A 27206-nucleotide genomic window follows, 5' to 3' on the forward strand; every position below is an offset into this window, starting at 1 on the left:
TATATATATATATATATATATATAACTAAACAATATTTGCTTCTAATCTAACAAATATGGATTTTTAATGAATCAGCCTACATTTACATATTTTCATATTGTAACCTAGACAATGCAAAGGAGACCTTGCATCGTGGTTATCAAACTATGAAGCTGATAGCCCAATAGCCAGCTATATGTCACAAGAGAAAACCAAGAAGATTAATGGCAAATATGTAGCCTACTGATAGATGAATACAACCCCAGTAATAACTATAACAACAACAATGACATAATAATAATAGTAGTAGTACTACTACTACTAATAATATTCTATCAATAATATCAAGCATAAAAAATCCGGAACCATGTATTCAAGCAAAAAATAGGATCTAGCAGAAGGGTCGTTTATTTCCCCACAGGCACGTTCAGTTCAAAAAAATAAATCATAACATCAGCCCAACCTCATTCAGTCTAATTGACAGGTGTCTGCCTTTCACCAAACTAGTCATTTATCTGTCGGCGTTAAGACCCGGTACTCATGAGACACCCTGCAGTGTGTAGGGCACGGGCACCATTCACTTCCTCTTTCAGCTCGGTTTCTTTCTCTTCTGTGATCATGGCTGCGCTCAAACACACCAGCCATGTTTGCTAATTTGAGACCCAAAGGTTAGCGAATACCTGTTTACTATTTACATCGCCTGCACCATCTTCAACCATATATTTCTTCAGTCGGAGTGTCAGAGGCTTCAGTGCCTTTGATATCCAAGGATAACAAGGTTAGGCAGATACAATTTCATTTTTGCTGGAGAAGTTTTGAGTGTGTGTGTGTGTGTGTGTGTGTGTGTGTGTGTGAAGGATGCTGCTTCAGAAATTCCCTTCACAGTGCAACGGGAAAACAATGTGAATTTATCAACAAAAGAAGAGCATCCCATAAAATAAACACAATAAACGTCAATTTGATGTGACGTTAAGGCTGGTATATCGTGTCGTCAATTAAAATATAACTTTCTGACAGTCTGGTTTTAGATGAAACGCGTGATGTTAAGGTTAGATACGCGGGCGCTGCACATTAGCTAGCTTGATTATCTGTACGTTTAACTTCTTTAATTATTTAAATAACCTTGGATTTGACGTTATCTAACGAGGGCTTGCATAATTAAGCACCTCGTGAATGTATGTTTATTAGTATTAATAATCCATATATTTATTGTATTGTATTCTATATGGTGGAAATTTCTGGTTGAACTGTACTGTTTCCGAAAGCATTTTAAGATAAACCAGTAATGCTAACCGTGGTGTTGCTAAATAGGCCCAGTTGGAAATGACGTTATTAAATGAGCATTAACATTAGCTCGCTAATCTGTCGGATTGTTAGTAACGTTACATATTAAAATATTTATTTCAAGAGTTGCGGTGGCGTTTTACCTTCTCTCGTATAACGAAACAACCCCTTTCATTTGTCAAGTCACAGTTTTCCTTAGGACCCCCGTTTGTATAGAGCCCGATGGCTAGCAGAGGCTTTTTTGTTTTCTTTTTGTCGAGCGTTGTAGCTAACGTTAGCTGCAATAAATGGGTCCAGTGTTGGCTAGCGCCCTAGCTGGCTAATCTTTTTCATTGGAAGAAGTTGGTGAGCAAGTTCTACTGAACGGACAGATTAAGGAATACAGCTGTATTGTCTAGTGTTATTGTTTGATGATTATAATTCCTTGTATTTGTTGGGAATGGAAGGACGTATTCGGTCAAAGATAGGCAGAATGGTTGAGGTGTATATTGACTGTTCCCTTTACTGGATGTTGGCTATCCCGTATATAAGGAGATGGTTAGGTAGGGAACTCGCGTAAAGCTGAGCGCATGGTCACATGTATTGGTTAGCATGTTTGCTAACCATTTTTCTTTCTTTCTTAATGGCAAGTAGCTCACCAACGTTAATAAAACGGCATTGTTGATATCATACGTATAAGTCGAAACTACTGTACATGTTATTTGTAGATACTATCAGTTGCTTAACTGCAGCTTCAGAAATTAAAGCAAATGTTTACGCTTGAAACCTGCTCACTTGCCTGGCTGTAGCTAGCGGGATGTGTTATTTTTGCGGTTGGGTTAGCTGGAGTGCTAATGATGTATAAAGCCGTAGCACGGACGGAAATCAACCAAGGCAATGTTGATGTATTAATATTCGTTTATCTGAACATCATGTACGATCGTTATTCTTTTCTCCGATGTTTCCAACGGTCCACAGCACAATAACGTTCCTTGTAAATAAAAGCATCGCCTGCTTGGCTGTGTGGTCAGCTGCAGGAGATCTTGTTGTGTCCATTATAAACACGGTAGGGCATCCCATCCGCGTTATCTGCGACATTTTAGGGAAGAGTTGTGGGAGTGAAATGTTTGTGATGTCGGCCACAGCGTGTCATCATAATCCAGCATTCGGTTGCGCACTCTTGCGATCTTGTGTTTGTAATTACTTTTATCTTAAGTGATTGCCGTTTTTATGGTCTGGTAATACTATTTCTGTTATGCGAGAGTTAGATTGCCGTGATATTTGTTTAAAAGAGGGTGTTGGTGTTGTTTGGTTGTTAGTCAAGTAACTTGAAAGCCCTCATCAATACAATTTAATTTCCCTTGTGGTTGTTAAGTTTTGTTTTTAATTCTTACTGTGAGTTGGCGTTAAAAGCAAAGATGGAAAAATAAAATTGCAAACGGACATGCAGAAATTAAGACCGCGAATTTCCTCTGATAAATGTATTTTTTGAGTGGGGAATATAACATCCATTGTTTACATCGTCTCCAAAAATACGCTCCTTTGAAATATCACTTGCCTTAGTGAGCATGAAATGTAAGGTGCACAATATGTTCTTATGTTTCTTTCTGTTTCATGCAGATGGAAGCAAATAATCATTTTAACTATGGCCCACACTCGTCTGTGTCTGCAAACTCAGGACTGAAGCTTTCCTCAGGGGAGTCTCTCTATACTAATGGGTCCTCCATGAGCTTCCCCCAGCAAGGGAAAAGTGAGTAGCGGCAGTGTGTCCATCACCACTTTGAACTGTTTGTGTTAATTGAATTTTTGTTGTTTCTCAGCACATTTGCTTACATTTTTTTTAAGTCTTGTTTTAGAGAATGTAATGAACCGAATGCTTTTCTATTCTGTTCTCTCCTCTGTGTTTCTAATCATCTGTAAATGTCCTTGCAGATATAAACGGCGACATGAATGTGAATGGCATCACTACTGCAATTGGGACCAGCCAACCTGGCCCACACCCCACCTCGTCATCGTACCCACACATGACCAACCACCACCACCAGGGCAGCATGGCCTACGACTACCTGTGGGGCCAGCCCCAATACAGCCCGGCGATGTCGTCAGGGTCCACTCACGGCATGCACCAAAAGCAGGGCTCCCCAGGGGTCCTGCAACAGAACCAGCACCACTTCCAGAGCCACGGACAGTATCAGGTCAATGGGGCCATGGGGGCCTCCCACCAGACTCCTGTGGGTGGGGCACCTAACGTTAGCCTGGGTGCTGGACAGTACTGGAACAGGCCAACCCCAACACAGCAACAGGGAGGTGCATCCATGGCAATGGGCTACAACTCCCATAGTGTGTATGGAGGCTACCAGAGCCAGGTGCACCCAGGCTTGTCGCCCGCCCAGCACCACCAGCAATCAGCTATGACACACCAAGGGCCTCCCACGCACCACCACCCCCACCATCCACACCCGCACCACCCGCATGCCCACCACCACGCGCAGCAGCAGCAGCACTATGGCATGGTGCCCAACGGGATGCCCTACTACCAGCACCAGCCTCAGCATCAACCCCAGCACCCACCTCTGCCTTCACCTCAGCCCCAGCACCCGTCTCAGCATCAGCCCTTACCCTCGCCCCAGCCCCAACACCCATCCACGCACCAACAGTTGGCATCGCCCCAGCCCCAACACCCATCTACGCACCAACAGTTGGCATCGCCCCAGCCCCAACACCCACCCCAGCACCAACAACTAGCCTCGCCCCAGCCACAACACCCAACCCAGCACCAGACCTTACCCTCACCTCAACATCCACCGCAACATCAGACCCTGCCCTCACCACAACACCCACCCCAGCACCAGACCTTACCCTCACCACAACACGTTTCCCAGCACCAGACCTTACCCTCACCACAACACGTTTCCCAGCATCAGACCCTTCCCTCTCCACAGCACCCGGCCCAGCAACACCAACCACTCCCATCCCCCCAACACGCCCCCCAGCCGACGTCTCAGATGATGCCTCCCACGTCCCAGAACTTCACCCCGCCCAGGGGGAGTCCTCAGCACCACCACTTGGGCCGTGGCGCCTCGGGCAGCCCCCTTCCCATGCAGGTACCCATGATGTCTCCCTCGGCTATACCTGACGGTGGTTCCCCGCAGAGCCGGGACAGCCCCCTGGGAAGCAGTGTGCCACTGCCTTCAGTCATGCAAGGTGATTATATTGTGTTGTGTAATATAATTTATAATGGTCATCAGTAATTGTTGTAATGCATATCTTGTGACCTGTGAGGTGGGTATTAATTTGCAAAAATGTGTATTGTTTGTGTGTGTGTCTTGCAAAAGTGTGTTTGTATTGTGTGCAGCTTCGCTCCATACATACTTTGTCTCACTGTCCTTCTGCCACACATTAACCTGCACGTAAACTCCATAGCGGTAGAATGTAAAGTTGAAAATTCACTATAATTAAATATTTTAAAACCTCATTGATCAAGTAAGTAAGTGATAATTTAAGCAATCAGATGTCCTTTCTCGTGCGCAGTCCTCCCAGTCTTTCAGGCTAGAGGAGTAAATTACAGACTTAATTTGACAGGATGACATAATCATCTGTCTTCTGTGTATGGGGTCATCCATGATTAATTCTCTCGTTCTCCTGTGCTCCCCAAGGCCGTCTCGGTGAAGCGTACAAAGAGGTGGACAAAGGCTACAACGGGGTGGAGCGTGCATCTGTTGCCCAGCGGCTTCCAAAAGCTGAGGGATACCCGGCCAGGCCCTCAGGCCACCTCTTAGTGCCCACCAGTGAATACTGCCAGCGCGTGCCACACGGGGGGATGGACGTGGAGCCGCTCCACATGAGGGAGGCCATGCACTCAGCCGTGTCTGCGCCTCCTCCGCTCCTGTCCACGCCTCCGCGTCAGGCTCCGTCAGGGCCTCCTCCTCCTCCTCCTGTGGTGTCCGTGCATCACATGAGCGCCACGGATCCCCCGCCCTCCTCCTCATCCACCTCCACGTCTGCACATCCTCAGGTCGGGCCGAAGAGTCCTCACGGGAGCCCCGTGTCTGCTCCTGCGCCCATGCTCTCCTCTCCGCCACTGATGGTCCAGGGCTTGAGGCCCATGTCTGGTGGCATGTCGCCTTCCTCCATGGGAGCGGGACCGCCGGAGCTGATGCCGGGTCCTCCCCCTCTGATGACCCACGTCTCGAGGTCGGCTCCGGTTCCGGTTCCTGCGGCTCCTCCTGCAGTGAGTTCGCCCTCCACGGTCCAGTCCGCGACCCACCCGTCTGCTCCAGCCACGTCGGCACCTCCTCTATGGACGAGTGCGCCTCCTGTGTCGGCTTCGCCGCACTCTCAGGTGGCCTACGTACCTCCTCAGATGGTCCAAGGCCCCAAACTTCAGGAGGCAAAGCCTCACTCCCCTGTGTCTTCGCCCTCAAAGGTGGCTCAAAGCCCCAAGCCAGGAGAGCTTTCGAAGCCTCTCTCTCCGGCGTCTGCGCCTCCTGCGATGGCTCCTGCTCTTCCCTCGGGGGCATCTGCGACCTCTTGGTCTCCCCAAGAGGCCCCTGCGTCATCACCGTTGTCCGCATCACCTCAGAAGGCCGGCATCCCTTCACCCCAGATGTCGTCGTCGTCGTTGTTGTCATCGTCATCTCAGGCGGCCAAGTCTCTTCCTGATGCGCTCGTTTCTGGGCACGCTCCTGCTGCCGTCACGGCACCTTCCCCCACGGCTCCCGTCTCCACGGCACCTCCTCCTCCTCCTCCTCCTCTGGCGGCTGCTGCTTCCCACCGTGCCGCCTCCGTGCCTCCCACCGCGGCCTCCTCTCCCCACGTGGTGAGCGCCACCCCTCAGGCCGCCTCTGTGTCTCTTCCTGCTCCCGGTGCGCCTCCCCCTGGAGCCGCTGCACCTCCCAAGACGGTCTCGGCGTTCCCCGCCGTGTCCACACCGACTCAGGCCGCCACCGCTCCTCTGGGCGGCTCCATGCCGCCACCTCCGCCACCTCCTCAGCCTGTCTCCGGACTGCCTGCTGTCCCCACGCTCTCTCAGACAGGGTCTGCTCCGAGTGTCTCGGTGCCGCCTCCGGCCTCCAAGGCCACTTCTTCCTCCCCTCCTCAGTCCGCTGGGCAAGCCTCACAAGGGTTGGCCCAGCAGGACGCCAGCAACGCTGGCAAGAACTCCTCTTGCCAAGCTGCCAGCGAAAAGGAGGTGAGCGCTCCTCTGCTCGATGAGGACGTCGCTGTCAGCAGCTTTTCAAAGTCGGACTCCACCCCGACTCCACACTCCAAGTCTCATGAAGGCCTCAGCGATGTCGGTACTGAGATGTCGGCCCACAAGGTCGATAGCCCGGCCAAGAACATTCCCCCCGAGGCAGGGATGGCCCCTGCAACGGCAAAAGACCATGACACCCCAAGAAAGTTTGCTTCACTTGATGACACTTTTGACACTGATTCTCTGGACTACACCTCCGTGGCTGAGTCAACGCGCCTCGAAAGCTCTCAGGCTGAGGACACCAGTGTCATGGAGGACACTTTCGATGACTCGATGGCTGACACCTCATGCACGGACGAACCCTCCATGTTTACAGAGGACTCGGCCACAGAGGACTCCAGACACGTGCCGGCTGACGACACCCAGGAGGATTGCGACTCGTCTCAGGTTGACGAGACCATGGACAGCTGTCTGAGCAACAGGGAGTCTGGCACAGAGGAGGACCGCTCTTGCCTGAAGGACTCCGTGAGTGATGACTCACAGAATGATACCTCACTCATGTCTGTGGACAACCACAACCTCTCGGGACTGCCCGGTAAAGGTGAGTGCATCAAAGAACTGGGAAGGGTCAGGTGTGCACATCTGGTGTGGTGATGTTTGTGCCAGTTGGTTGATTGGCTCTACTGTGTAACTATTTTTTTATATATATTTTTTTTATGATTTTGCTTCTGTAGTTTATGTCCAATGTGTTACTGTTGGGGTTTTTTTCATTGTGGATTTTGTATTTTGTAAGTAACCAAAAGACAAACCACATGATGACTGAATGATGGATAAGCTGTTAGTAGAGCTCAAACCCTTAGACCACATCTTCACAATCTGAATCTACATCATCTCCTTAGCCAATGCCTACTTTATTCTTCTGTTAATTCCTTTGTTTGTTTATTCACTATATTTATACTATATACCTTCACTATATGTTTCCATCAGCATCATTTTTGGATTAGAGTTAGGTGGTTAGAATGATCATGTTCAGCCTTATAAATGGAAAACTGGAAGGCTGTCCTGTGTCCTCACACATGCTCAATGTCACGCTGTCCTCTTGCAGCCCCTGAGGAGTGCAGCGAGAGTCAGGAGAAGGCTGTGGAGGCGAGTGGCGATGGGCGTGATGCTCCAGACGGCCTTGGCGCCTCTGCTGCTGCTGCGCTCATGCCTGGCACAGCTGGCACCCCAGTGAGTGCTGATGAGGGCTGGCAGGAGACGGTAGTGGCGGCGGCAGAGGCAGACCCCAGCCCTGCGGAACTAGCAGCCAAACCGCTGCCCCTGTCCACCTCGGCCGTCACCGTGGCAACAACAACACCCCCTCCACAGAAGCCTGCTGCCAAGAGAGGCAAAGCCGCTGCGAAGCAGGGTAACAGCACTGTCCACTCGGACGCTCCTGACTCATTTGGGTGTTGTCCTCACTACTAGTACAGCGTTTTGCATTTTGGTTGTTCTCATGTTTTTACACTGTAGAGGTTGTCAACATCATGTTGAGGGAATTACATTTGTCATTCTACGATTTCATGCTCTCTCAGCAGGCTACCCAGACTACTCCGTTTGGCACATAAATGAGTGCACATCATTAATCACTTTCAGTCACTCGTGTCTCCTTCCTCCGTAACTTTACAAATTCTATGTGTTGTATAGTACCATGTGTCATAGTGCAACTATTTGAGGTTTTGCGTCTCATAAATATTCTTGTCTGGGTTCTCCAGCGTCCCAGGCCTCTCAGAAGAAGACCCCTGCAAAGGCCCCCAAAGAGGAGAAGGAGAAACGGAAGAGGAAGAAGAACGAGGACAAAGAACCTGCCGGAACAAGGAAGAAACGCAAGCTCTCCAGAGACGATGCATCTGGCTCCGCCACTACAGAGGTGACCCCACTCCTAAGCTCACCAGACGCCGGTAAAGCAGCTGCTGACCAGAGCCCGGCGGCCGATCAGGCCGCTCCTGTCAAGCCCAAGAAGCCCAGGAAGCCCAGGAAGCCCAAGCAACCTGGACCTGCTGCTGGCACCGCCACGGCAACCACCTCTCCAACCAAGACTGATGGAGAGCCCAGCGTGGAGAGCGGTCAGACTCCGCCCGCCAAGCCCAAGAAGATCCGGAAGCCCAGGAAGCCCCGGGAGCCGAAGGCCACGGACGGAGCTGCAAAACCGCCCAAAGCAGCCAAGGCCAAGCCAACGGACACGCCCAAAGCTGAACAGGACAACAAAGATGATGGGGAGGGCTCCACAACAGGTACAGCCTGACAGAATGACCACCACCAACCCCGACGCGCATACACACACGTGACACACACTCCTCTCTCTCATTCTCACTCACTCACTTACTCACACACGTGCACGCTCACACACACACTGTATGGTGCAGTGTTTCTGTTTGTGCACTATTATTCACCAGTACTTGTTTCTGGCCTGCAGGAGACACTCCAAAGAGGAGGATTGCCACAGAGGAGCAGGTCCACTTCCCTCTTCTGCACGGGTAAGTGCCCTCCACATCTCTCTCAAACGCTGGGGTTTTCTGCCCCACCTATTGCTGTTGCGATTCCTCCAGACTTCTGAGCTCATCTTGGTGCTGATCTCAGCGCTTTCTTCCTGAGGCTTTGCCCGTCACTCTGCTGAATTAAGTGCAGTGGAGCTCCACTGCGGACGGCACTGTGATCTGCAAGATGCTGACTGGCGATCTGTGTGTGTGTGTGTGTGTGTGTGTGTGTGTGTGTGTGTGTGTTTGTTTGTGTCAGGTGGAAGAGGGAGGTCCGTGTCAAGAAGCTTGAGGACCGGCTGAAGGGAGAGACCTGGTACTACAGTCCCTGTGGGAGGAGAATGAAACAGTTCCCTGAAATCATCAAGGTGAAGAGACCACACCATATATTGCTGATTTGGTGTTTTCTACACCAAATAGTGCATTTCTCTCTTCAGGAATCAATATCAATAAAAACATTTTAACTTTTCAATTATGCACTCAATTAGTAGAAATTAGTTGAAATGAGGGTTAGTTGGTTAAGACTACTAAATCAAGCAGAATATGTTTTTTACCAGTCGTATTGGCGAGGTTGTCTTTGTGTCTGACATAGTGTGGTTCTTTCTCCTACAGTACCTGCGAAGACATGAGTGTGGGGTTGTGACCAGAGAGCACTTCAGCTTCAGCCCACGCATGCCTGTGGGAGACTTCTACGAGGAGCGTGATTCACCTGAGGTCAGTGAGGCCATATCTGGAGTCTGTGTGTGTTTCATTGAGTTGAGTGTGTTTGGTGTAGTTAAGCATTGCTTGTTGTCATGAGGTCAAAATGATGAGGTGTCTCTGACATTATTGTTTTTGCATCATGCACACAGCTAGTTTAAATGTGGTAGTTTTGGGCCCCCTTCACAATTAAAGCCAGTTTCAGCTTGTGACCTATTTGATTCCCTCTGTCGTCCCCCAGGGGTTGAAGTGGTTCCTACTGGCCAATGAAGAAGTGCCCTCCATAATCATGGCCATCACTGGCAGGCGTGGCCGTCCACCCAACCCAGACAAGGAGAAGCCGCGCGCCCGGGTCAGAAGGGCGAAAGGCACCCCGGGCCGCCGGCCCGGCCGACCACCCAAGACTAACGCGGTGGACCTGCTGAGCAAAGTGGACGCCAGGATGCTGAAGAGACTGCAGGCGAAAGGTGAGGAGCCGAGAGGGTTCGAGTGTGTGTGGGGGTCAAGTGGGCGGCTTCAAGACGGATAGGTTGTGTGTTTAATGATGAAGTGGAATCTTTTTTTGTTTATTGGAGAAAAGGCTTCTTGGCTTCGTTATAGTAAGTGTGGAAGTGATGATCGTCTTTCGTTTTTGTTGTTAGCTGTCCAGGTCAGACCAGAGGTGCAAACACAGGCAAACTGTCTGCGGAGGTAGTTCTCTGCGAACATACAGTGGAGCTGGACGATGTGTTACCGTTGCAATGGAATGTTTAGACCAAATCGTTCAAATTTAACTGTTCAGAGAAAACATGTTTGCCATTAACGTTCGCCACTGTTTGCCAAATTTGAACGCACCTCAGAACTTAAATGAACACACAAATAAACATGAATGCTTAACTATGCTGACATATTTGGCTTTCATTATGCTTTGGTATGTCTCCGGCTACTCAGGGTGAGGTTTGGGAGTATGATCTCTGGTTTGGGTCATAATGGTGCTTACATTTTATATAGTATTAAAGATGAATGTTCATATTGTTTTTGAACTTTTTCTTAATAATTAAAGATCAATAACTAAAAATCCTTAACCAATTTTTAGAAGTACTTACTGATGAGGACAAGGAGAAACTGGTCAAGATCAAGAAAAAAATGAAGAGAAAGGTACAGTCATCTTGCTTAGCATGTTACGTTTGCATAACCTGCATTTACACTACTGATAATAATTTTTAACCTGTCTGTCTTTATATTTTAGGCAAGACTCAAGCGCAAGGAAGATGCTAAGAACAAGATTTTCAGACAGCTGGTCAAAAAAGCTAAGGTATGAACCAGACCAGACCAGTTTCAGTCTCTCAAAGAGATATAGGGTGGCTAAAGCTTCACTTTTCAACTTCCTACAGTCGTACATTTAAGTGGTGGATGCCGTCTTGTTTCGTCATGTTGTTACTTTGAGACCTTAAGATAACTTTTTAATTTTGGCCTACAAATATACCCAAGAAATCCCCTTTGTGATCATATATTATGTACTTTTTCCTTAAGTCATAAACTTTAACAGTTGTTGTCTCTGATTAACTCATTCTCCATTTAATCCTAGCTTGAGAAAGCCAAGGAGGCAAAGGACCAGCCCCAAGACGAGGAGAAACCAGCCCAGCCCGGGCAACCTCAGTCCCAGCAGCCCTCTGACCAGCAGACCCCCCCGCCCGCCACCGAACCCAAGAAGCCCGGGCGCAAGAGGCGCGTGCAGACACCCGAGGAGCTGGAGAAGGCCGGGCAGGTGAAGAGGGTGGCGAGCGCTCGGAGTCAGGCCAAGGCCCTGGCCAAAGCCCAGGCGGAGGCTCAGGCCCAGGCCCAGGCGGCGCTGGCGGCCAAGCGGCAGGCGGAGCGGCGGGCACAGGCCCAGAGGAGGCTGGAGGAGAGGAAGAGGCAGCAGCAGATCCTGGAGGAGCTGAAGAAGCCCACTGAGGACATGTGCATCATGGACCACCAGGTGGGGGCGCTAGTGTCACTCTATAAGGCAGTTCTGTCTCATGAGCAGGGTTGGGTATCGTTTGGGTTTTATCCGATACCGTTGCTAAATCGATACTTTTAAAATGCTGCCGGTGCCTGAACTGGTACTTCCGGTGCCCAACCCTACTCATGAGTCAGAGATAAGATGTGATGCATGTTTCACTCAGTTACACACCATCTGTCCTACCTGTTTAGGCTGTTGTTTAGTGCAAGTCAAGTCAAGTTTATTTATATAGCACATTTCATACACAGAGGTCATTCAATGTGCTTTACATAAACAAAACCAAACGATAATAACAAATAAAAGCATAGAAGGGCAATATAGTCAAAGAATAGTTAAAAGGTAAAGATCATAATAAAAAGAAAACATAAAACACAAGGTAAAATCATTTAAAAATAAAGAATAATTAGTAAGCAAAAACAAAGGCAAAAGTAGTAAAAAAAGTAATAAAAGACAAAGTAGAATAATTATCGAGGCAGATTCAGAATTTGTAACTCGGCACAGTTAGCAGAAAGCGTCTGAGAACAGTTTGGTCTTAAGTCTAGATTTAAAACTGGCTACAGTTGGGGCCTTTTTAATGTCATCCGAAAGTTGGTTCCACAGCTGAGCCGCATAGCAACTAAAAGCTGCTTCACCATGTTTAGTTCTAACTGTAGGTTTTACTAGCAGGTTTTTCACCTGGGACCTGAGAGGACGAGAAGGTGTGTACTGCTGAAGCATGTCTGACAAGTATTTAGGTCCTGCTCCATTTACTGATTTATAAACAAGCAATAGTGCTTTAAAGTCAATTCTGTGACTTACTGGAAGCCAGTGCAAGGACTTAAGAATTGGAGTAATGTGGACAGTTCTTTTAGTTTTTGTTAGAGTCCTAGCTGCTGCATTTTGTATCACCTGAAGCTGTTTAATAGTCTTTTTAGGAAGGCCTGTGAACAGTCCATTGCAGTAATCAACCCTGCTGGAGATAAATGCATGAATGAGTTTTTCTAAGTCATGTTTTGACATCAGCCCTCTGAGTTTGACAATATTTTTGAGGTGGTAAAAAGCTGATTTAGTTATCGCTTTCATGTGGCTGTTGAAATTTAGATCACTGTCAATTAATACACCAAGATTTTTAACAGTATCCTTTGCCTTCAACCCTTTTGTGTCAAGGAGAGTGGCAACCCTAAGTCTTTCCTCATTTTTACCAAATATAATTACTTCAGTTTTTTCTTTGTTCAGCTGAAGAAAATTTTGAGACATCCAGGTGTTGATTTGTTCTATACACTGACACATAGATTCAAGAGGACCATAGTTGTTTGGTGATAGAGCTAAGTAAATTTGTGTGTCATCTGCATAGCTATGATATGAAATCAAATTATTTTGAATGATTTGTCCAAGTGGGAGCATATAGAGGTTGAATAATAGTGGCCCCAAGATCGACCCCTGGGGAACACCACAGGTCAAGGACGTTGGTGTTGAGGTACAGTTTCCGATGGCAACAAAGAAGCTCCTTTCTTGTAGATATGATTTTAGTGCAGAGACTGAGAACGTTGTTTGAAGCAGGCCACTTAAATCCCCCTCTACACACACACACACACACACACACACACACAGAGACAGACACTCGCCACCACTGAACCAGACACAGCACATACATTTTACTTCCATACCTCTATTACTGACATAATGTTGCTACCAGTTTTTCTTAAACTGAGGAGGAACTCAAGTGAATTTTGTCTGTTGGACATTTTTAGGCCTTAGCCTTCCCTCTCCCCCAGCTGGAGATGAAATGAATGTACAACATGTCCTAATTCTCGTCTTCCCCATTCCGTGTTTGTGAGCAGCCTTTCCCCGAGCTGTCCCGCATCCCTGGGGTGGTGCTGTCGGGCCGGGCCTTCTCCCACTGCCTGACGGTGGTGGAGTTCCTGCACAGCTATGGGAAGGTGCTGGGCCTGCAGGTCCCCAAGGACGTGCCCAGCCTCAGCACCCTACAGGAGGGCCTACTGGGCGTGGGGGATAGCCAGGGCGAGGTCATGGACCTGCTCATCAAGCTGGTGGAAGCCGCGCTGCATGACCCAGGCCTGCCGTCCTTTTATCAGGTACGTTCTCATGAAAATATTAACGCTTTTGTCACTAAGTTTGTTTTTATGGATGCTGCAGTAACAGTTGATATAAGGTGAAATAGACATATCATAACATTATTCTGCTTCTTGGTTTGACAATGACACATTTGCTGTGTGTCTCTAGTCTGTGAAGATCCTGGGGGAGAAGCTGGTGGATCTGGAGCTGAGCTACAGCACTGTGTCGGAGTGTCTGCGGATCTTTCTGGAATCCCACGGCTTCGAGCTCGACGTCTGCAACAGCCTCCGCACCAAGACATTCCAGGCTCTCAAACCAGACGTTAAGGCCGCCATCCTGGCCTTCATGGTGGAGGAGCTGAACGCCAGCAACACCGTTACGAGGTCAGGATTCGGCTCTCTCTCTCCCAGCGTACATGTTGTCAGTTAGCTTGTTAAGTTTTCTCTTAAGGTTTGATTTGAAGGAGATGGTTTCAGATTAGAGTCTGCCTAATGCAGAGTTAAAAACTCCCTCTCACATGAAGGTTTACATGATTTCTCATGACTTACGGATGCCATTTCTCCACTCTCATTTTTACAGGGACATTGACAACACACTGGAGAATATGACTACCTACAGGAAAAACAAATGGATCATTGAGGGTAAACTACGCAAGTAAGTTTTGAAACATGCGCTACTGATTTACCCTCAGAGAGTGTGTGTGTGTGTGTGTGTGTGTGTGTGTGTGTGTGTGTGTGTGTGTGTGTGTGTGTGTGTGTAAGGAGCACTCCTCAGCCATCTTTGCTTTTCTCAGAGGACTTTAATGCGTATTTAGATGAATTGCTCTCTCTGCTCTCTTCATGTGCAAGTTTGTCAGTTGTGAAAGCTCTTACTGTCCATGCATCCAGAGTGAGCCAGTGGGTGATTGAGTTTGTGATTGTGTGGGTTTCCCCAGTGTGTCTATCTTCGTGTAGTGGTGTGTGATCCCATGGGCAATGTAAGAAATGGAGGGATTGCACATGTAACATTAATTCTATGATGTCTGTTAATTGTAGTCTGTTATTGATATGTCGAGCAACTGTTGGCATATCAACTTGTGATGGGGATGTTTTGAATAACCTGCTAACGTGTGTGTGTGTGTGTGTGTGTGTGTGTGTGTGTGGTCAGATTGAAGGCTGCTCTGGTGCGTCGGACAGGTCGCTCTGAGGAGGAGCTGTGCATAGAGGACCGCAGGAGGAGTACGCGGGCGGGAACGGCCGAAGAGGAGGGCCTGGAGGAGACCACCCTGCTGGAGAGGAGTACCCGGCACGGACGTGGAGGAGTGCGAGAGGAGCCCAAACTCACTGAGGTACGACAGGGCCACAGGAGGAGACCCACTGGTCAGCAGGCTCAGGGAGAGGGAGGGCTTGACCAAGAGGGTCACCTGGGTTTGGGCATGGTTTTAGTCAAAGAGCAACTATACTGCATGATGGAGGTGTTATGGGACTCGCTCAGTCCTCTATGTGCTTTTACCCACAGGCTGAAAGCCCAACCAACGCCAGCATTCCAGAACTGGAGAGACAGATAGATAAGCTAACCAAGGTAAAGAAAATAAATATAGATGTGTGTGTTTATGTATATGTGTGTGTGTATTTTTTTATATATATATATATATATATATATATATATATATATATATATATATATATATATATATATATATATATATATATATATATATATATATATATATGCATATATATATATATATATATATATATATATATATATATGCATATATATATATATATATATATATATATATATATGCATATATATATATATATATATGCATATATATATGCATATATATATATATATGCATATATATATATATATATATATATATATATGCATGCTTTTGTTTTTTTACACACGCACACATTTCCCAGATGAATTATCAGTATGGTGTGCCAAGTTGAACATGAGGCATCTACTCTTTTACCATAATGGATTGTTCTTTATCTTTACAGCGCCAAGTGTTTTTCCGTAAGAAGCTGCAGCAGGCGTCTCACTCGCTGCGTGCAGTGTCCCTGGGCCAGGACCGCTACCGCCGCCGGTACTGGCTGATGCCTCACATGGGGTCCATCCTGGTAGAAGGACCAGAGGAGATCTTGGGTAAGTCAGCCACTGCCAAACAAGGCTTTTATCTTGATTGGGTATTCTCCTGTAAACCATAATTTTAGCTGCATAATTTTAGCTTTGAGTAGTTTTTGTTTAAATCCACTTAAGAAGTTTTGAACTTGTTCTCGATCCAGTCTTTTAAGTAGCTTTTAACATGTGATGTATGCATGTTTCTGAATGCCACATGTTTTTGCCTCCTTGCAGACTCATGCAGTGATATTCTAGTCACAGATGAGCCCATGGTCTATGTGAAGAAGGAGGTGAAGGTGGAGGTCAAATCTGAGGAGCCTCTCTCTCCTGTCACCCCCATCGCTCCTGCTGCCACTGCGGTCACGCCACGTTCCTGCTCCCCCCGTGCCTCCGGCAGCGGCAGTGGGGTCTCCCCGACGGAGGTGGACCCCCTCCCTGGCGAGGCGTCCCTGATGAGCAGCAGCAGTCCCCGGGGCCGAGGGCGCCCGCGCAAGATCAAGCCCGAGGTGGAGCTCCACCTGCGCACCGCCAAGTGCCGCCGGCGACGCCGCAGCAGCAAGTCGGTCGGCGAGGAGTCCTTGGCCGACACGGCCAAGGCAGGCATCCAGACCGACCTCACCCAGGCCGCGGTCACCGCATGGCTCAGCCAGGCCCAGGTTGCTGGCGCCCAGGACCCATCCACCGCTGCAGCAGTCCTGGCAGCAGTCGCGGCAGGAGGCAGGGTCCCGGACGACGGCGGCCTGTCAAAAGAAGCCGTGAAGGAGCTGACGGAGAAGCAGGCCCAGTGGTTCCCACTGCTGCCCAAGACGCCCAGCGATGCCACAGCACTGTCCGAGCCCTGTCTGCCCTCTCCCAACGCCACCTCGCCCACCTCTCTGATGAAGGACGCTCCCCCCAGCACCCCCTCTCTGCAGGCTGCCCCCACCCCCCTCACACAGGTCAGCCCTGCTCAAAAACGTTAACAGTATTATGTAGGGGTGTCACGTTTCTCCAAATCCTTGATTCTATTTCATTTTCGATTTTAAAGTCATGATTTGATTAGATTTTCAATCTTTTTTCAATTATATTACTATTAATGCGTTTTTTCCTTTTTTTCCTTTTTTCTTTATTTCCTTGTTTTGGGGAAACAAGGCATTTTTATCACAGAACGATAATGTGATTGTTTCAGCACACTCTGAAGAGACATAAGGTGTTCATGGAATATTGCACTTATCAATGTGCATGTTATGCCTTAAAGCAAGAATAATTTCGGACTGTAACTAGAACTTCTTTTCACTTGCTAAGTTGAATAAGTTAGCGTTAACTGACGTGAATGAACGACAAAGTAGCCTACTTCCATACTGGAGATTTCAGAGTAGCAGGAGAAGCGTGTGGCTGCATCGTCAACTCTACATTGATTTTGAAGTTCGAGATTGAGATGTAATGTTGATCGATTTTTGACTTCAGACAGAAAGCGTTACACCCCTAGTATTATGCATCACCATTATACCATAAAGTGTATACATCACAACTACAGGGTATTAAGCCCCGTTCACATATATGGCGATTTGCTTGTCTCCCATCGCATGTCACCTTGAAAGTTTAAATAATTTTTTACTATATTTCGCATGTGATCGCTGAATTACATTAACGTTGCATGGTCTCTGGTCGCTAGTTGGTGCATATGTGAATGGAGCTTAAATTGCGTGTGGATAAATGTTAAACCGTCTCTGTTGTCCTTTCTCACACTTTGTCTGTCCTGTCCCGTGCAGCCTGGAGCCCTGACTTCTGATTTGCCCACGCTTCTCCCGCTGTTGCCCGGTTCAGCCCCCGTTCCTCCAGCATGCTCCACGCCGGTGCAGAAGCCGACCAGGCGGAGGAGGAGAGGCAGCAGCCCAGCGCGCAGGCCATACTCCCGCCCCGGCACAGGCAAGCGTCGTGGCAGGCCCCCCTCCACGCTCTTCAGTGAGATCGAGCAGAAGTACCTCACCCAGCTGGTGGCCAAGCCAATTCCTAAAGGTCCGCTCTTTTTTTTACCTATCCTCAGCCAACACCAGTCTTTTCTAGCGTCTTGTTGATTGCTGGTATGCTAGTGTAAACCACTCTTTGTGTCATTAGGAATGAACATGTTTACTGTATACTGTCTAATCAGTTGCTGCAGTTCTCCAAATGTCTGACTATTTGAGCTGAATCTGCTGATGTTAAGGATATTTGAGCTGAATCTGCTGATGTTAAGGATTTTGTGTGTGTGTGTAGAAATGGCTCAAGGCTGGTGGTGGGTGAAGGCACCAGAGGAGCTTGCTGCGGTCCTTCAGGCTCTACATCCTCGTGGTGTCCGGGAGAAGGTGCTGCACAAGCACCTGACCAAACACCTGGAGTTTCTGTCCGAGGTGTGCTCGAGACCCAGCAGTGGTAAGAGCCGTTTCCCTTTTATTTCTTCACATTTGCTTTGCAGCCTCTTCCGCAGTTCCATATTGTTTACTACATTTTTACTTATCTGTATCTACACATTTTTTTGGGGGGGGGGCAGGATTTGTCAAGAATTGACAGTGATTTTGCATTATGTACACTCAGAGCCAGAGTGAGTAGAATGTGTTGCGTTGGTTAATCTGCTTAGACTGTGCAGCCTACCAAATCTGTAAGCATATAATTAAACCCCCCTCACCCCACACCTTCTTGTCCCCTCCTCTCAGACCCTGTGTTCAAGCATGCACAGGAAGAGGGCAGTTCAGTGCTGGAGGTTCTGAGTCAGCCCTGGCCTGAAGTGCCTAAAGCCCTGCAGACTGACATCAGCGCCCTCCAGTGGGTGGAGGACCTGGAGCAGCGTGTGGCGGCAGCAGATCTCCACCTGAAGGTGAGACTCCAGGAGAGGGCAGTCTACTACAGGGGTGCACACAAGTGTCAAGTTTTTGCATACATTCTTTCGGTGATGGCACACCAACATCTCTGACCACGAGTCACCAAGTGCAACATGAAGTTAAAAGATCTGGTCCTGTTTTTATAAGTGTTTCCCCCCCAAAAAAAATCTTGGTCTGTCAGTTTATACATCAGGTCAAGTATATAGTGATGACTGAATTATTTATAACAAATCAAGTAAATACATGATTTGTTAATAGTTTGGTTATGAAAAATTTTATTAATTCATATCTTTCACATATGTGAGTAAATAAGAGAAAGAAAATCTTGGGTACATAACGTTCCCTATCTTGTGTAATTGATGGGTGCACCTCTGGTGCATGACCAGAGGGAGGTGCTGTATAGCTTGTTGGTGCAGCTACAGCACACACACACCACAACATCACATTTCCACCATTTATATTCCAAAGATGGCTCCCCAGAGTGGAAAGAGCGACACAGAGCCTAGCACGGAGGAGCCTGTGGCAGGATTTCAGGTACAGTATGCGGGAGACTGGAACCAGGGAGGGAAGGATTTGAACCAACATGGCTGATTTCACTAACAAGGGTTGACTGCAAGCACCATTTCGATTTCTACATGTTAGTTAGTTAGTAAATAGTTTTAAATAATTTACGCTAAATTCATACTGCCTTGTTGGGAGTCTTCCTCTCCAGTTGCCTCCATTTCCACTACTCGTCCTTGTCCTGTGTAGTGGCTACACATTTTCCAAGACTAAAACCAGCTTAAGGCATGTTACACTGGACAAGGCTTTCGTGATGTCCATGGTAAAAGTCAATTTATAAGATAATTATATAAAGAATTTCTGTGAACTTACTTCACATTTTAAATATACTTGATACTTAATATTGTATGTTGAGGACAATGTTTGAAATATAATTAGGCCATGGACAACACTTAATCCTTATCTAGGCCCTGTAACCTCTAATGGTAGGTCTAAAGTATTAAGCCTTTGTCATTTCTCCTTCTCTTCTCTCTTTTGGTGTCTAGTAAAAACTGCACAAAGTATTAATTGATTACCCGTGTTTCCGTCTGTGGAAAGTCTGTCCTGTGTGTTCTGTTGCAAATCATTGTATTATTTGTAATGATACAATAAGCTATAAACTGTAATAACACAATGAGCTACTTCCCTTATCGGATCAGGCAGATTAGTTATTGAATTCTTTCCTTATTGCACCCTTTAGGCGTACACAGTCCCAGAGGCAGACTCCACCCGCAAAGATCTGGAGTTCTACGACCATGAGGTTGACCCGCGGGACGACTGGATCGTTAGGACGAAGCGCGAGTGGTCCGACCTCCTGCGCGTGCCCAACAACCCACTGGATCTGGCCGTCTTGAGGCTGGCCAACCTGGAGCGTAACATTGAGCGCCGCTACCTGAAGGAGCCGCTGTGGAACCTGACCGAGGTGGTGAAGCTGGCCCCTCTCACTCCACCTCCAGGGGAGGATGTCCCTATGGACGTGGGCAGGTGAGTGAGATGCCTGGTACACACAGACACTGGCAGATTAGGCAATTGACCGATTCCTAGTCCCGCCCATTGAACGCAAATGAGCCTAGTTTTAAATTTAGCACTAACCGCGCAAGCTCGAACAGGCGCCCGCCATCAGTCTCTTAGATAGCTAGCATAGTTAGCTAATCACTACTAATGTCCAAGTGACATTGGCACTGGGTGGCCAACTATTAGGAGACTAAGGGACAAATGTTGCCCAGAAATCATTCGTCGTGCTCTGGATGGTCATAATAAGCTTAGTTTGGAGGTGAGAGAGAGGTCACAGATCAATAGTCAAAACCTCATCTCTTGGTCATCATTCTAGGTTGGGGCAGCCGTGGCCTACTGGTTAGCGCTTCGGACTTGACTTCGGAGGGTTGCCGGTTCGAACCCCGACCAGTAGGCCACGGCTGAAGTGCCCTTGAGCAAGGCACCTAACCCCTCACTGCTCCCCGAGTGCCGCTGTTGTTGCAGGCAGCTCACTGCGCCGGGATTAGTGTGTGCTTCACTTCACTGTGTGTTCACTGTGTGCAGTGTGTTTCATTAATTCACGGATTGGGATAAATGCAGAGACCAAATTTCCCTCACGGGATCAAAAGAGTATATATACTTATACTTAGTACCACAGATAGCATGCAGTTCTAGCCAACTCCCGTAATGTTTGACCGACCTAGGCGGGATCGGTCAGTTATGGGACCCAAGGCGAAAAGGCAGTTCTCTACCTTTTTCTATCCTTATTTATCTAAGAATCATCTTAGATGCACTTATAGAATATTTCTAAATCCTCCGTAGATGCGCTCAAGGATTAATCCATTGTAGTGGGGGCAGGGGAGCTAAAACACTGGCTACTCATGAATTATAGGCATTCTGATTCCATTTTAGCTTATGCATTTTTAGAATGACATGATTATTGATTATTTAAGATTAAAAGAATAAGCTTAACCATACGTTTATTATGTTTTATTATGCATGTATTGTTAGGTGTTCATGGGGCCCCTGGTTGTTCGGGGCCCAAGGCAATTGCCGACCTGACTAATGGTAAAGTCCTCCTCTGCGCATGGATATGATAGATTTGAGTGCATCTGTCTGGACAGTGTGTATGGTGATCCAGCACAAAGACTACTCAAAGTGCTTCACACAGACAAAGACAACATCAATAATAAGTCCATGGGCAATTGTGACTCTTGCCAATAACATCAGCATGGTGTTCTTAGTCCAACAATAGGCCGATATTGTGTAGTTACACATTGTTAATATACATGAAGTCCATTTCCTTGTGGGGCAGTAAATGATTGAGTCAATCAAACTCCTTAGTAGCTTCTTAGCCTCTTCCCCTAGATCAGAAACTTTGGGGGCTCGTCCAGGAATGCTCCAACCCAAACTCATACTGAATAGCTTCAGGGCTCTCCCTGTTCTCTTAACATACTGTAAGTCTGAGATTCAATACAAGCTTTATGATGTGCTACAGCCAACTCATCTATCTCTTTCTTTTTGCCTCTTTATCACTATCCTGATGCAGTTTGGAGATGGAGATCACCCCAAGGCTGAGGACGTGGCGACAGGGCCTTGATCGTTGCCGGAGTGCTGCCCAGCTCTCGCTGTGCATTATTCAGCTGGAGAGGGCCATTGCCTGGGAGAAATCAGTTGTCAAAGTGGTAGGGGAATTGAAGAGACACATAATGAAGTTTTAGTCATTATTTCATTGTGTCATTTCTCATCGCCTGTCTGTTGTGTCTGTGTGCCATCTCAGACCTGTCAGGTGTGTCGTAAAGGGGACAATGATGAGTACCTGCTGCTTTGTGACGGCTGTGACCGTGGCTGTCACATGTTCTGCCTCAGACCCAAGGTGACAGAAGTGCCCGAGGGAGACTGGTACTGCCCCATCTGCGTTGCCAAGGTAAATCCGTGTTTAACAACCCTCTCCCTTCAATCACATGTAGGCAGTTGATTGCAGCAGGCTGAATTGAGATTGAATAGAGTACTGAAGAGTGACGTTCTGTTTCCATGTCTGCAGTGTCACTGGATCTAAACAAATTTTCGAAGTGGCATCGTCAGTATTGCATTTAGACATGTTATATGCAGGTCTCTTTTACAGAGGAAACCCATACTGAAATAAAACTCTGTAGTCACAAATGTGATCGTGTTGGTATGAATATATGTTGTAGTATGTGAAGCCTGCAGTGTAAAAAAAATAATAATAACGTCTTGGAAATGTTGCAAAATGATTTAAATAGATTAAGAAAGCCACTGCTATGGTCACAATGTAGGAACAAAAACTGTCTAGGGATCAGGAAAACAAAGTCTCAGCCAGTCGATGGTTAGCTTGATTTGTTTAGATCCAGTGGAATTGCTGCCTTGACAACGCTACATCAAGGCTTCGCTACTCTATTGATTAATTGTGGTTGTGATGGTGAACAGTAACAGGTTGAAAGTCCAGAACAAGTCTGTTCCATGTTTGAATGCGATTAATGTGTGACTCGGGCTGACTTTTTCTCCATCCATCTCATTCGGTTTCTTCCTTTTCGGCCGAACTCTAGATGGACGACGGTGAGATGCGGCCTCAGCGCTCGGCAAGGCAGCGGGCCCGCAGGCGTAAGCGTCGTCTGGGCGCCTACATAGGCGACAGCTCCGAGGAGGAGGAAAGCCCCCGACGGTTGGCCGGCATGAGCACGCGGCAGAAGGACGGACCCTCGTCGTCCGCCAGCAGCACGAACGGCAACTCCGGCATCTCGCCCAGCAAGCGCCGGCGCATGACCACACGCAACCAGCCTGACCTCACCTACTGCGAGTGAGTACAGCTCAGAGACGAGGACACCTCACAGACAGTACTGGTTTACTGGTTAACTGGATACCAAAATAGTTGCAGCACTGTTTTAGATTGTTTTCATGTTTTCTATGCCCTTAGATCTTGGAAGCCCTGTTTGGGCATTAATATCTTAAAGTATTATTTCTAGCTTGCGCTAAACTTTGTAGGATGGCAGGACCATTAAAACTTTGTACTGCATGCCTATTGATTTTATATAAGGCCCTAGATTCTACATTTGGAACAAAGTGCAAAAAAGAGTGATATTCAGGGTATAGCTTATAATAGAACAATTGTGCCTGCTTGATTATCAATCTGTATGTCTGCAAATACAATGTTTTTATGGATAACTGGTTTACCCCCAGTCATTTTATGCAGTGACCAGTGAGATGCAATGTTTGTTGCATATGATTATAGTCCGATGTTAACTTTTGACCTACTGACCTTCAGGATAATTTTGATGGAGATGGAGGCACATGCGGACGCCTGGCCCTTCCTGGAGCCAGTGAACCCGCGACTGGTGCCCGGATACCGCCGCATCATCAAGAACCCCATGGACTTCCTGACCATGAGGGAGAGACTGCTGCAGGGAGGGTAAGGGACCGCACATGTGAACATGACTATGTTCAGCATATCCTCGACATCGTGGCCACTTCCAACTTGAGATAACTCTGTGAAAACAAAGCAAAAAATTACACTGAATATCTGGCCATTCAGTCGGGTCATTTTTCTATGTGCCAGCTGGTAGGTTGTAGGGACACTCTCAATTTAGCTGTCTTCAGGCTGTAACGCTTTTGCCTTTCTGTCAAGCTCATCAGAATAGTTCTATGACCTTTTTAATGAACAAATACAACCATGTGGTTGTGTTTTCACTGAGTGCAGCCTTTTGCAGATTTTGAAATTAACTGTGTAAAATGCTAGTTAACGTCTGCAGTGTAGTGCTAGTTGACTAGTTTTGTTTACCCATGGCAACAGTTGATAAGGAGGGAGAACTCATGCCCACTCCGGTTCGCAGAAAAAAACAACTATTTTTTTGGTTCCAGCTCCGAACCAAAATGCTACGTTCTGAACCAGTTTTTGTTTGGTCGAAATGCTCCGAATGGTTCAAATGTTGGTGCGCAAACAGGAACAGAACCGGTTCTCTGTCGGTGGAAAGCTCCTATCTGTGACCCGGCATGTTACATTATGTGCGAGAGGTCATTATTTATTATACTTGACTGCAGTGATATAGGATTGGTGTTAGATGAAGGGCAGGTCCGTTTCTGAGTGAACTGCTGGTTTTGTGGGGTTTCTGTTCCTCAGGTTTGACTGACCAGTTCCTGCCGCTCTATTCTGCCCTTAGGTACTGCAGTGTGGAGGAGTTTGCTGCTGATGCCCAGTTGGTGTTCAACAACTGTGAGCTCTTCAACGAGGACACTTCAGAAGTCGGCAAAGCCGGACACTCCATGAGGCGCTTCTTCGAGAACCGCTGGGCAGAGTTCTACCAGACCAGGGACAAGGACAAATGAGATCCCAGGATTGGCTGTATCCTGGGCAGGGCCTTGTTTTGCCCCTCCCCCATGTCAATGTCGCCTACATTTCCCATACCTCCCCAAGACTGCTACTGGAGCTTCCTCCCAGACCCTTGTATACATAAATGTACAGATATATCTAGAGTTTGTTCATTATTATTCTTCCGTTTATCCTGTTCTTCTGTCTTTTTTTTGTTTCGTTTCCCTCCTCTATCATCGTTGTTCTCAAGCATGGGACATTTTCAGGCCGGCAAAACAAAGCCTAAACAGGAAGAGATCCACCATGAGAGGAACTTCCGTTTTATTTTCATTTTTTAATTTTATTCACCCGTTCACCACACGTTCCTCTCATGACGACACACACAGGCACTCACTCACACACCAACTTGCTCGCAAGGTCTGATCTGGAACCAGAGGACTGTTTCGGTTCTGGCCTCTCCTGCCAGCTCTGCGTTTTCCGTTACGGTTGGATCGTCTCTCTGACACAACCCTGTGGACAGGACCTTCGGGTTTCTTGCCCACCCCTGGACCAGCGAGTGGATGAGAAACTGGCCTCTTTCTACACAGCGTCTCACCTGACAGAGTGCCTCCCACGTCCTGTCACATAAAATGGTGACTGTCTCCACGACTAGAGGCTGTTTTACCCCCCCCCTTCTCAGTATATTTTTTATTATTATATATTCTATATACATATAAAGATTAAAAATAGCTGGGATTATTTAATAGCAATAGTTCGTAGTGACTCTGTACAGACCACACCGTAGAGATGTATAGGTGATTTCATGAAATGGCCAGTAAAAGTGATTTTTAAAAGGAACATTTATCCTTTAAAACTATATATCCTCGATCATGCACACCTGCAATGCACCCCACCCCTTTCCTCACCCTCTCCTCCATTCCTCCTTCCCTTGCTTCGTGTAGAGTGCTGTTTTATCATCTACTGGAGGTGTTAACCTATTTCTGTTCTCTCCCCCACTAAGCTTTTCTCCCTCCTTTTAACTGATAGCCGCCTTCCAACTCTTTTAGCTGATCATAGTCTTTGTGGCAATGGCAATCACGTCAGAAGAAAGTGTGTGACCACATGTTAGAGGATCTTGATAAGCAGCACTGAAGCGATAATAATGGTTGTGATTTTTACCTCCCCCTTTGCTCGCACTGCTAGCTTGTGTAGCAGCTACCCTGACCCGCCAACCCATCCTTCTCCTCGTCCCAACCCTCTGTCCCAAGCTTTTGCCAGTTTGTTCAGTAGTCTGTCAAAAAGAGAAATAGACTGATTCAATATTGGTTAAAAAAAAGAAAGGTTATGTATATACATTTGGAATACAGAAAGTTTAATTATGTGTCAGCGATATTTGTCCTTCATTGGAAGTGTTTGGTTTTAATTATGACAGTCGCAGCGGTCCTGCTGCTTAGTTCTCAGTACGTACGTTCAGAACTGTTTTAAAGTGTGCTCTCTTTCGCTCTCACACCTTAACTCTCCAGGGCCGTCACAGACGGAAACAGCCTCAAAATAAAGCCTCATTAGTTGTACAGCTCTGGTGGAAATTGGCTTTGAATGTTAAACGTATCCAGACCGCACTTGTTCAGATGCATTCACTGGGAACAATTAAATAATTCTACATTTCTTCCATTGTGCTCCGACTACACTGCGTCTGGCCGATTGGATCTGGGGTACCCAGTTACCAGTCTGTGGCTAAGGCCACAAAACCTCACACAAGTTCTCAGACGTTGCATAGACCACTTGATGTAAAACGGGACATGAATTGGCCAAAGGCTATATTGATAACTAACACAGCTTGGCTGATAGGACTTTAACTGTTTAAAACGCATAGCTACTGGTAAATGTGATGTTATGAGAGAGTGCACAGCTGTTTTCTTTCTGGTTTTGCTTTTGTGTTCTTAACTCTGGTAACACCCAACACCCTGGCACTGAAGTCACTGAATTTCCTGTGGGATCATGACAAGCAGGACTCCAAATAACACAACTGGCTTTTATTTAAATGTAGTTTCTTACACTGAACTCCACCTTATCAATAGGAAAGTGCATATATGCCGTATGTGTTCCTTGCAACCTGAAAGGGACATTGTTTTTTTTCTACAAAAATGAAAAAGCTAATAAAAAAACAACCAAAATGTGGTGTTTAGTGAATTTTTAATAATGTACAGTTTTTGTGACTTTAAATTTGTTCCTTTCTATATTTTTAGGACCAATATATCGTTTTTAAGAGGAGGCATTAAATGATCATGTTGTTTCGAGGTGATGTAACATGTGCATCTGTAGAATGTACTGTAAGCTGAATTAAAACCACATCTAGTAGAGACAACTCTCGTCTGTCGCATGCTTTGTATTTCTTGTGCTTTTGTACTGAGACTTTACTTACCATATATAAATGGTGGTAGGTTAGATACTAAAAGGTCCACCAACCCAATGACAAACCAACCGTCTGATACAATATATCAACCAAATGAATTTTTTTTTCTCTGCGTTCTCTTTTAGCATTTCCTTGGATTGAAGCCTACGGAGTCCTTAAGGGGACATGAGCAAAAAAGAAATCTAAAGTTTAGTTTCATGTGCTCACGCGAAGCTTTCATGCGCTCACACGAAACCTTCATGTGTTCACGTGAAAAGATTTTGTGTGAGTACCTGAAAAGTAGGCTATTGATGCTTTGTAGGTTTTACATAGAAGACCAATGGGCTTTATTAGTC

At 46.9% G+C, this 27206-nt stretch overlaps 1 protein-coding gene across 4 annotated transcripts; it reads left to right on the forward strand.

Moving 5' to 3' along the window:
* Nucleotides 1–552: 552 nt before the first annotated feature.
* On the forward strand, nucleotides 553–26823 carry baz2a (bromodomain adjacent to zinc finger domain, 2A). 4 transcript variants are annotated; one of them, XM_042097004.1, is made up of 30 exons: nucleotides 553–758; nucleotides 2864–2993; nucleotides 3176–4447; nucleotides 4900–7038; nucleotides 7543–7845; nucleotides 8192–8710; nucleotides 8893–8953; nucleotides 9213–9321; nucleotides 9566–9667; nucleotides 9894–10119; nucleotides 10728–10789; nucleotides 10881–10946; nucleotides 11220–11612; nucleotides 13457–13711; nucleotides 13860–14074; nucleotides 14271–14345; nucleotides 14838–15018; nucleotides 15189–15251; nucleotides 15683–15827; nucleotides 16038–16741; nucleotides 17555–17801; nucleotides 18039–18194; nucleotides 18476–18636; nucleotides 19109–19174; nucleotides 19881–20164; nucleotides 21705–21840; nucleotides 21936–22082; nucleotides 22723–22973; nucleotides 23439–23582; nucleotides 24331–26823. In XM_042097004.1, exons 2-30 carry the CDS (start codon nucleotides 2864–2866, stop codon nucleotides 24494–24496), a joined length of 8778 nt encoding a protein of 2925 aa, XP_041952938.1. In that variant the 5' UTR covers nucleotides 553–758; the 3' UTR covers nucleotides 24497–26823. The 4 variants fall into 4 exon arrangements, with proteins under 4 accessions (XP_041952938.1, XP_041952941.1, XP_041952939.1 ...); XM_042097007.1 differs by having other exon boundaries at nucleotides 628–648; XM_042097005.1 differs by lacking the exon at nucleotides 553–758 and adding an exon at nucleotides 1518–1609.
* Nucleotides 26824–27206: the final 383 nt, after the last annotated feature.

Source organism: Alosa sapidissima, chromosome 7 (genome assembly GCF_018492685.1).
Source record: "Alosa sapidissima isolate fAloSap1 chromosome 7, fAloSap1.pri, whole genome shotgun sequence".
Taxonomy (NCBI): domain Eukaryota; kingdom Metazoa; phylum Chordata; class Actinopteri; order Clupeiformes; family Clupeidae; genus Alosa; species Alosa sapidissima.

Bases quoted from the DNA above. Each gene is read 5' to 3' on its own strand.
- baz2a (XM_042097003.1), top strand. From the start codon at position 2,858: ATGCAGATGGAAGCAAATAATCATTTTAACTATGGCCCACACTCGTCT. The intron at 17,802-18,038 runs GTCCGCTCTTTT...GTGTGTGTGTAG, and splicing joins GGCCAAGCCAATTCCTAAAG to AAATGGCTCAAGGCTGGTGG. The intron at 19,175-19,880 runs GTACAGTATGCG...TGCACCCTTTAG, and splicing joins AGCCTGTGGCAGGATTTCAG to GCGTACACAGTCCCAGAGGC.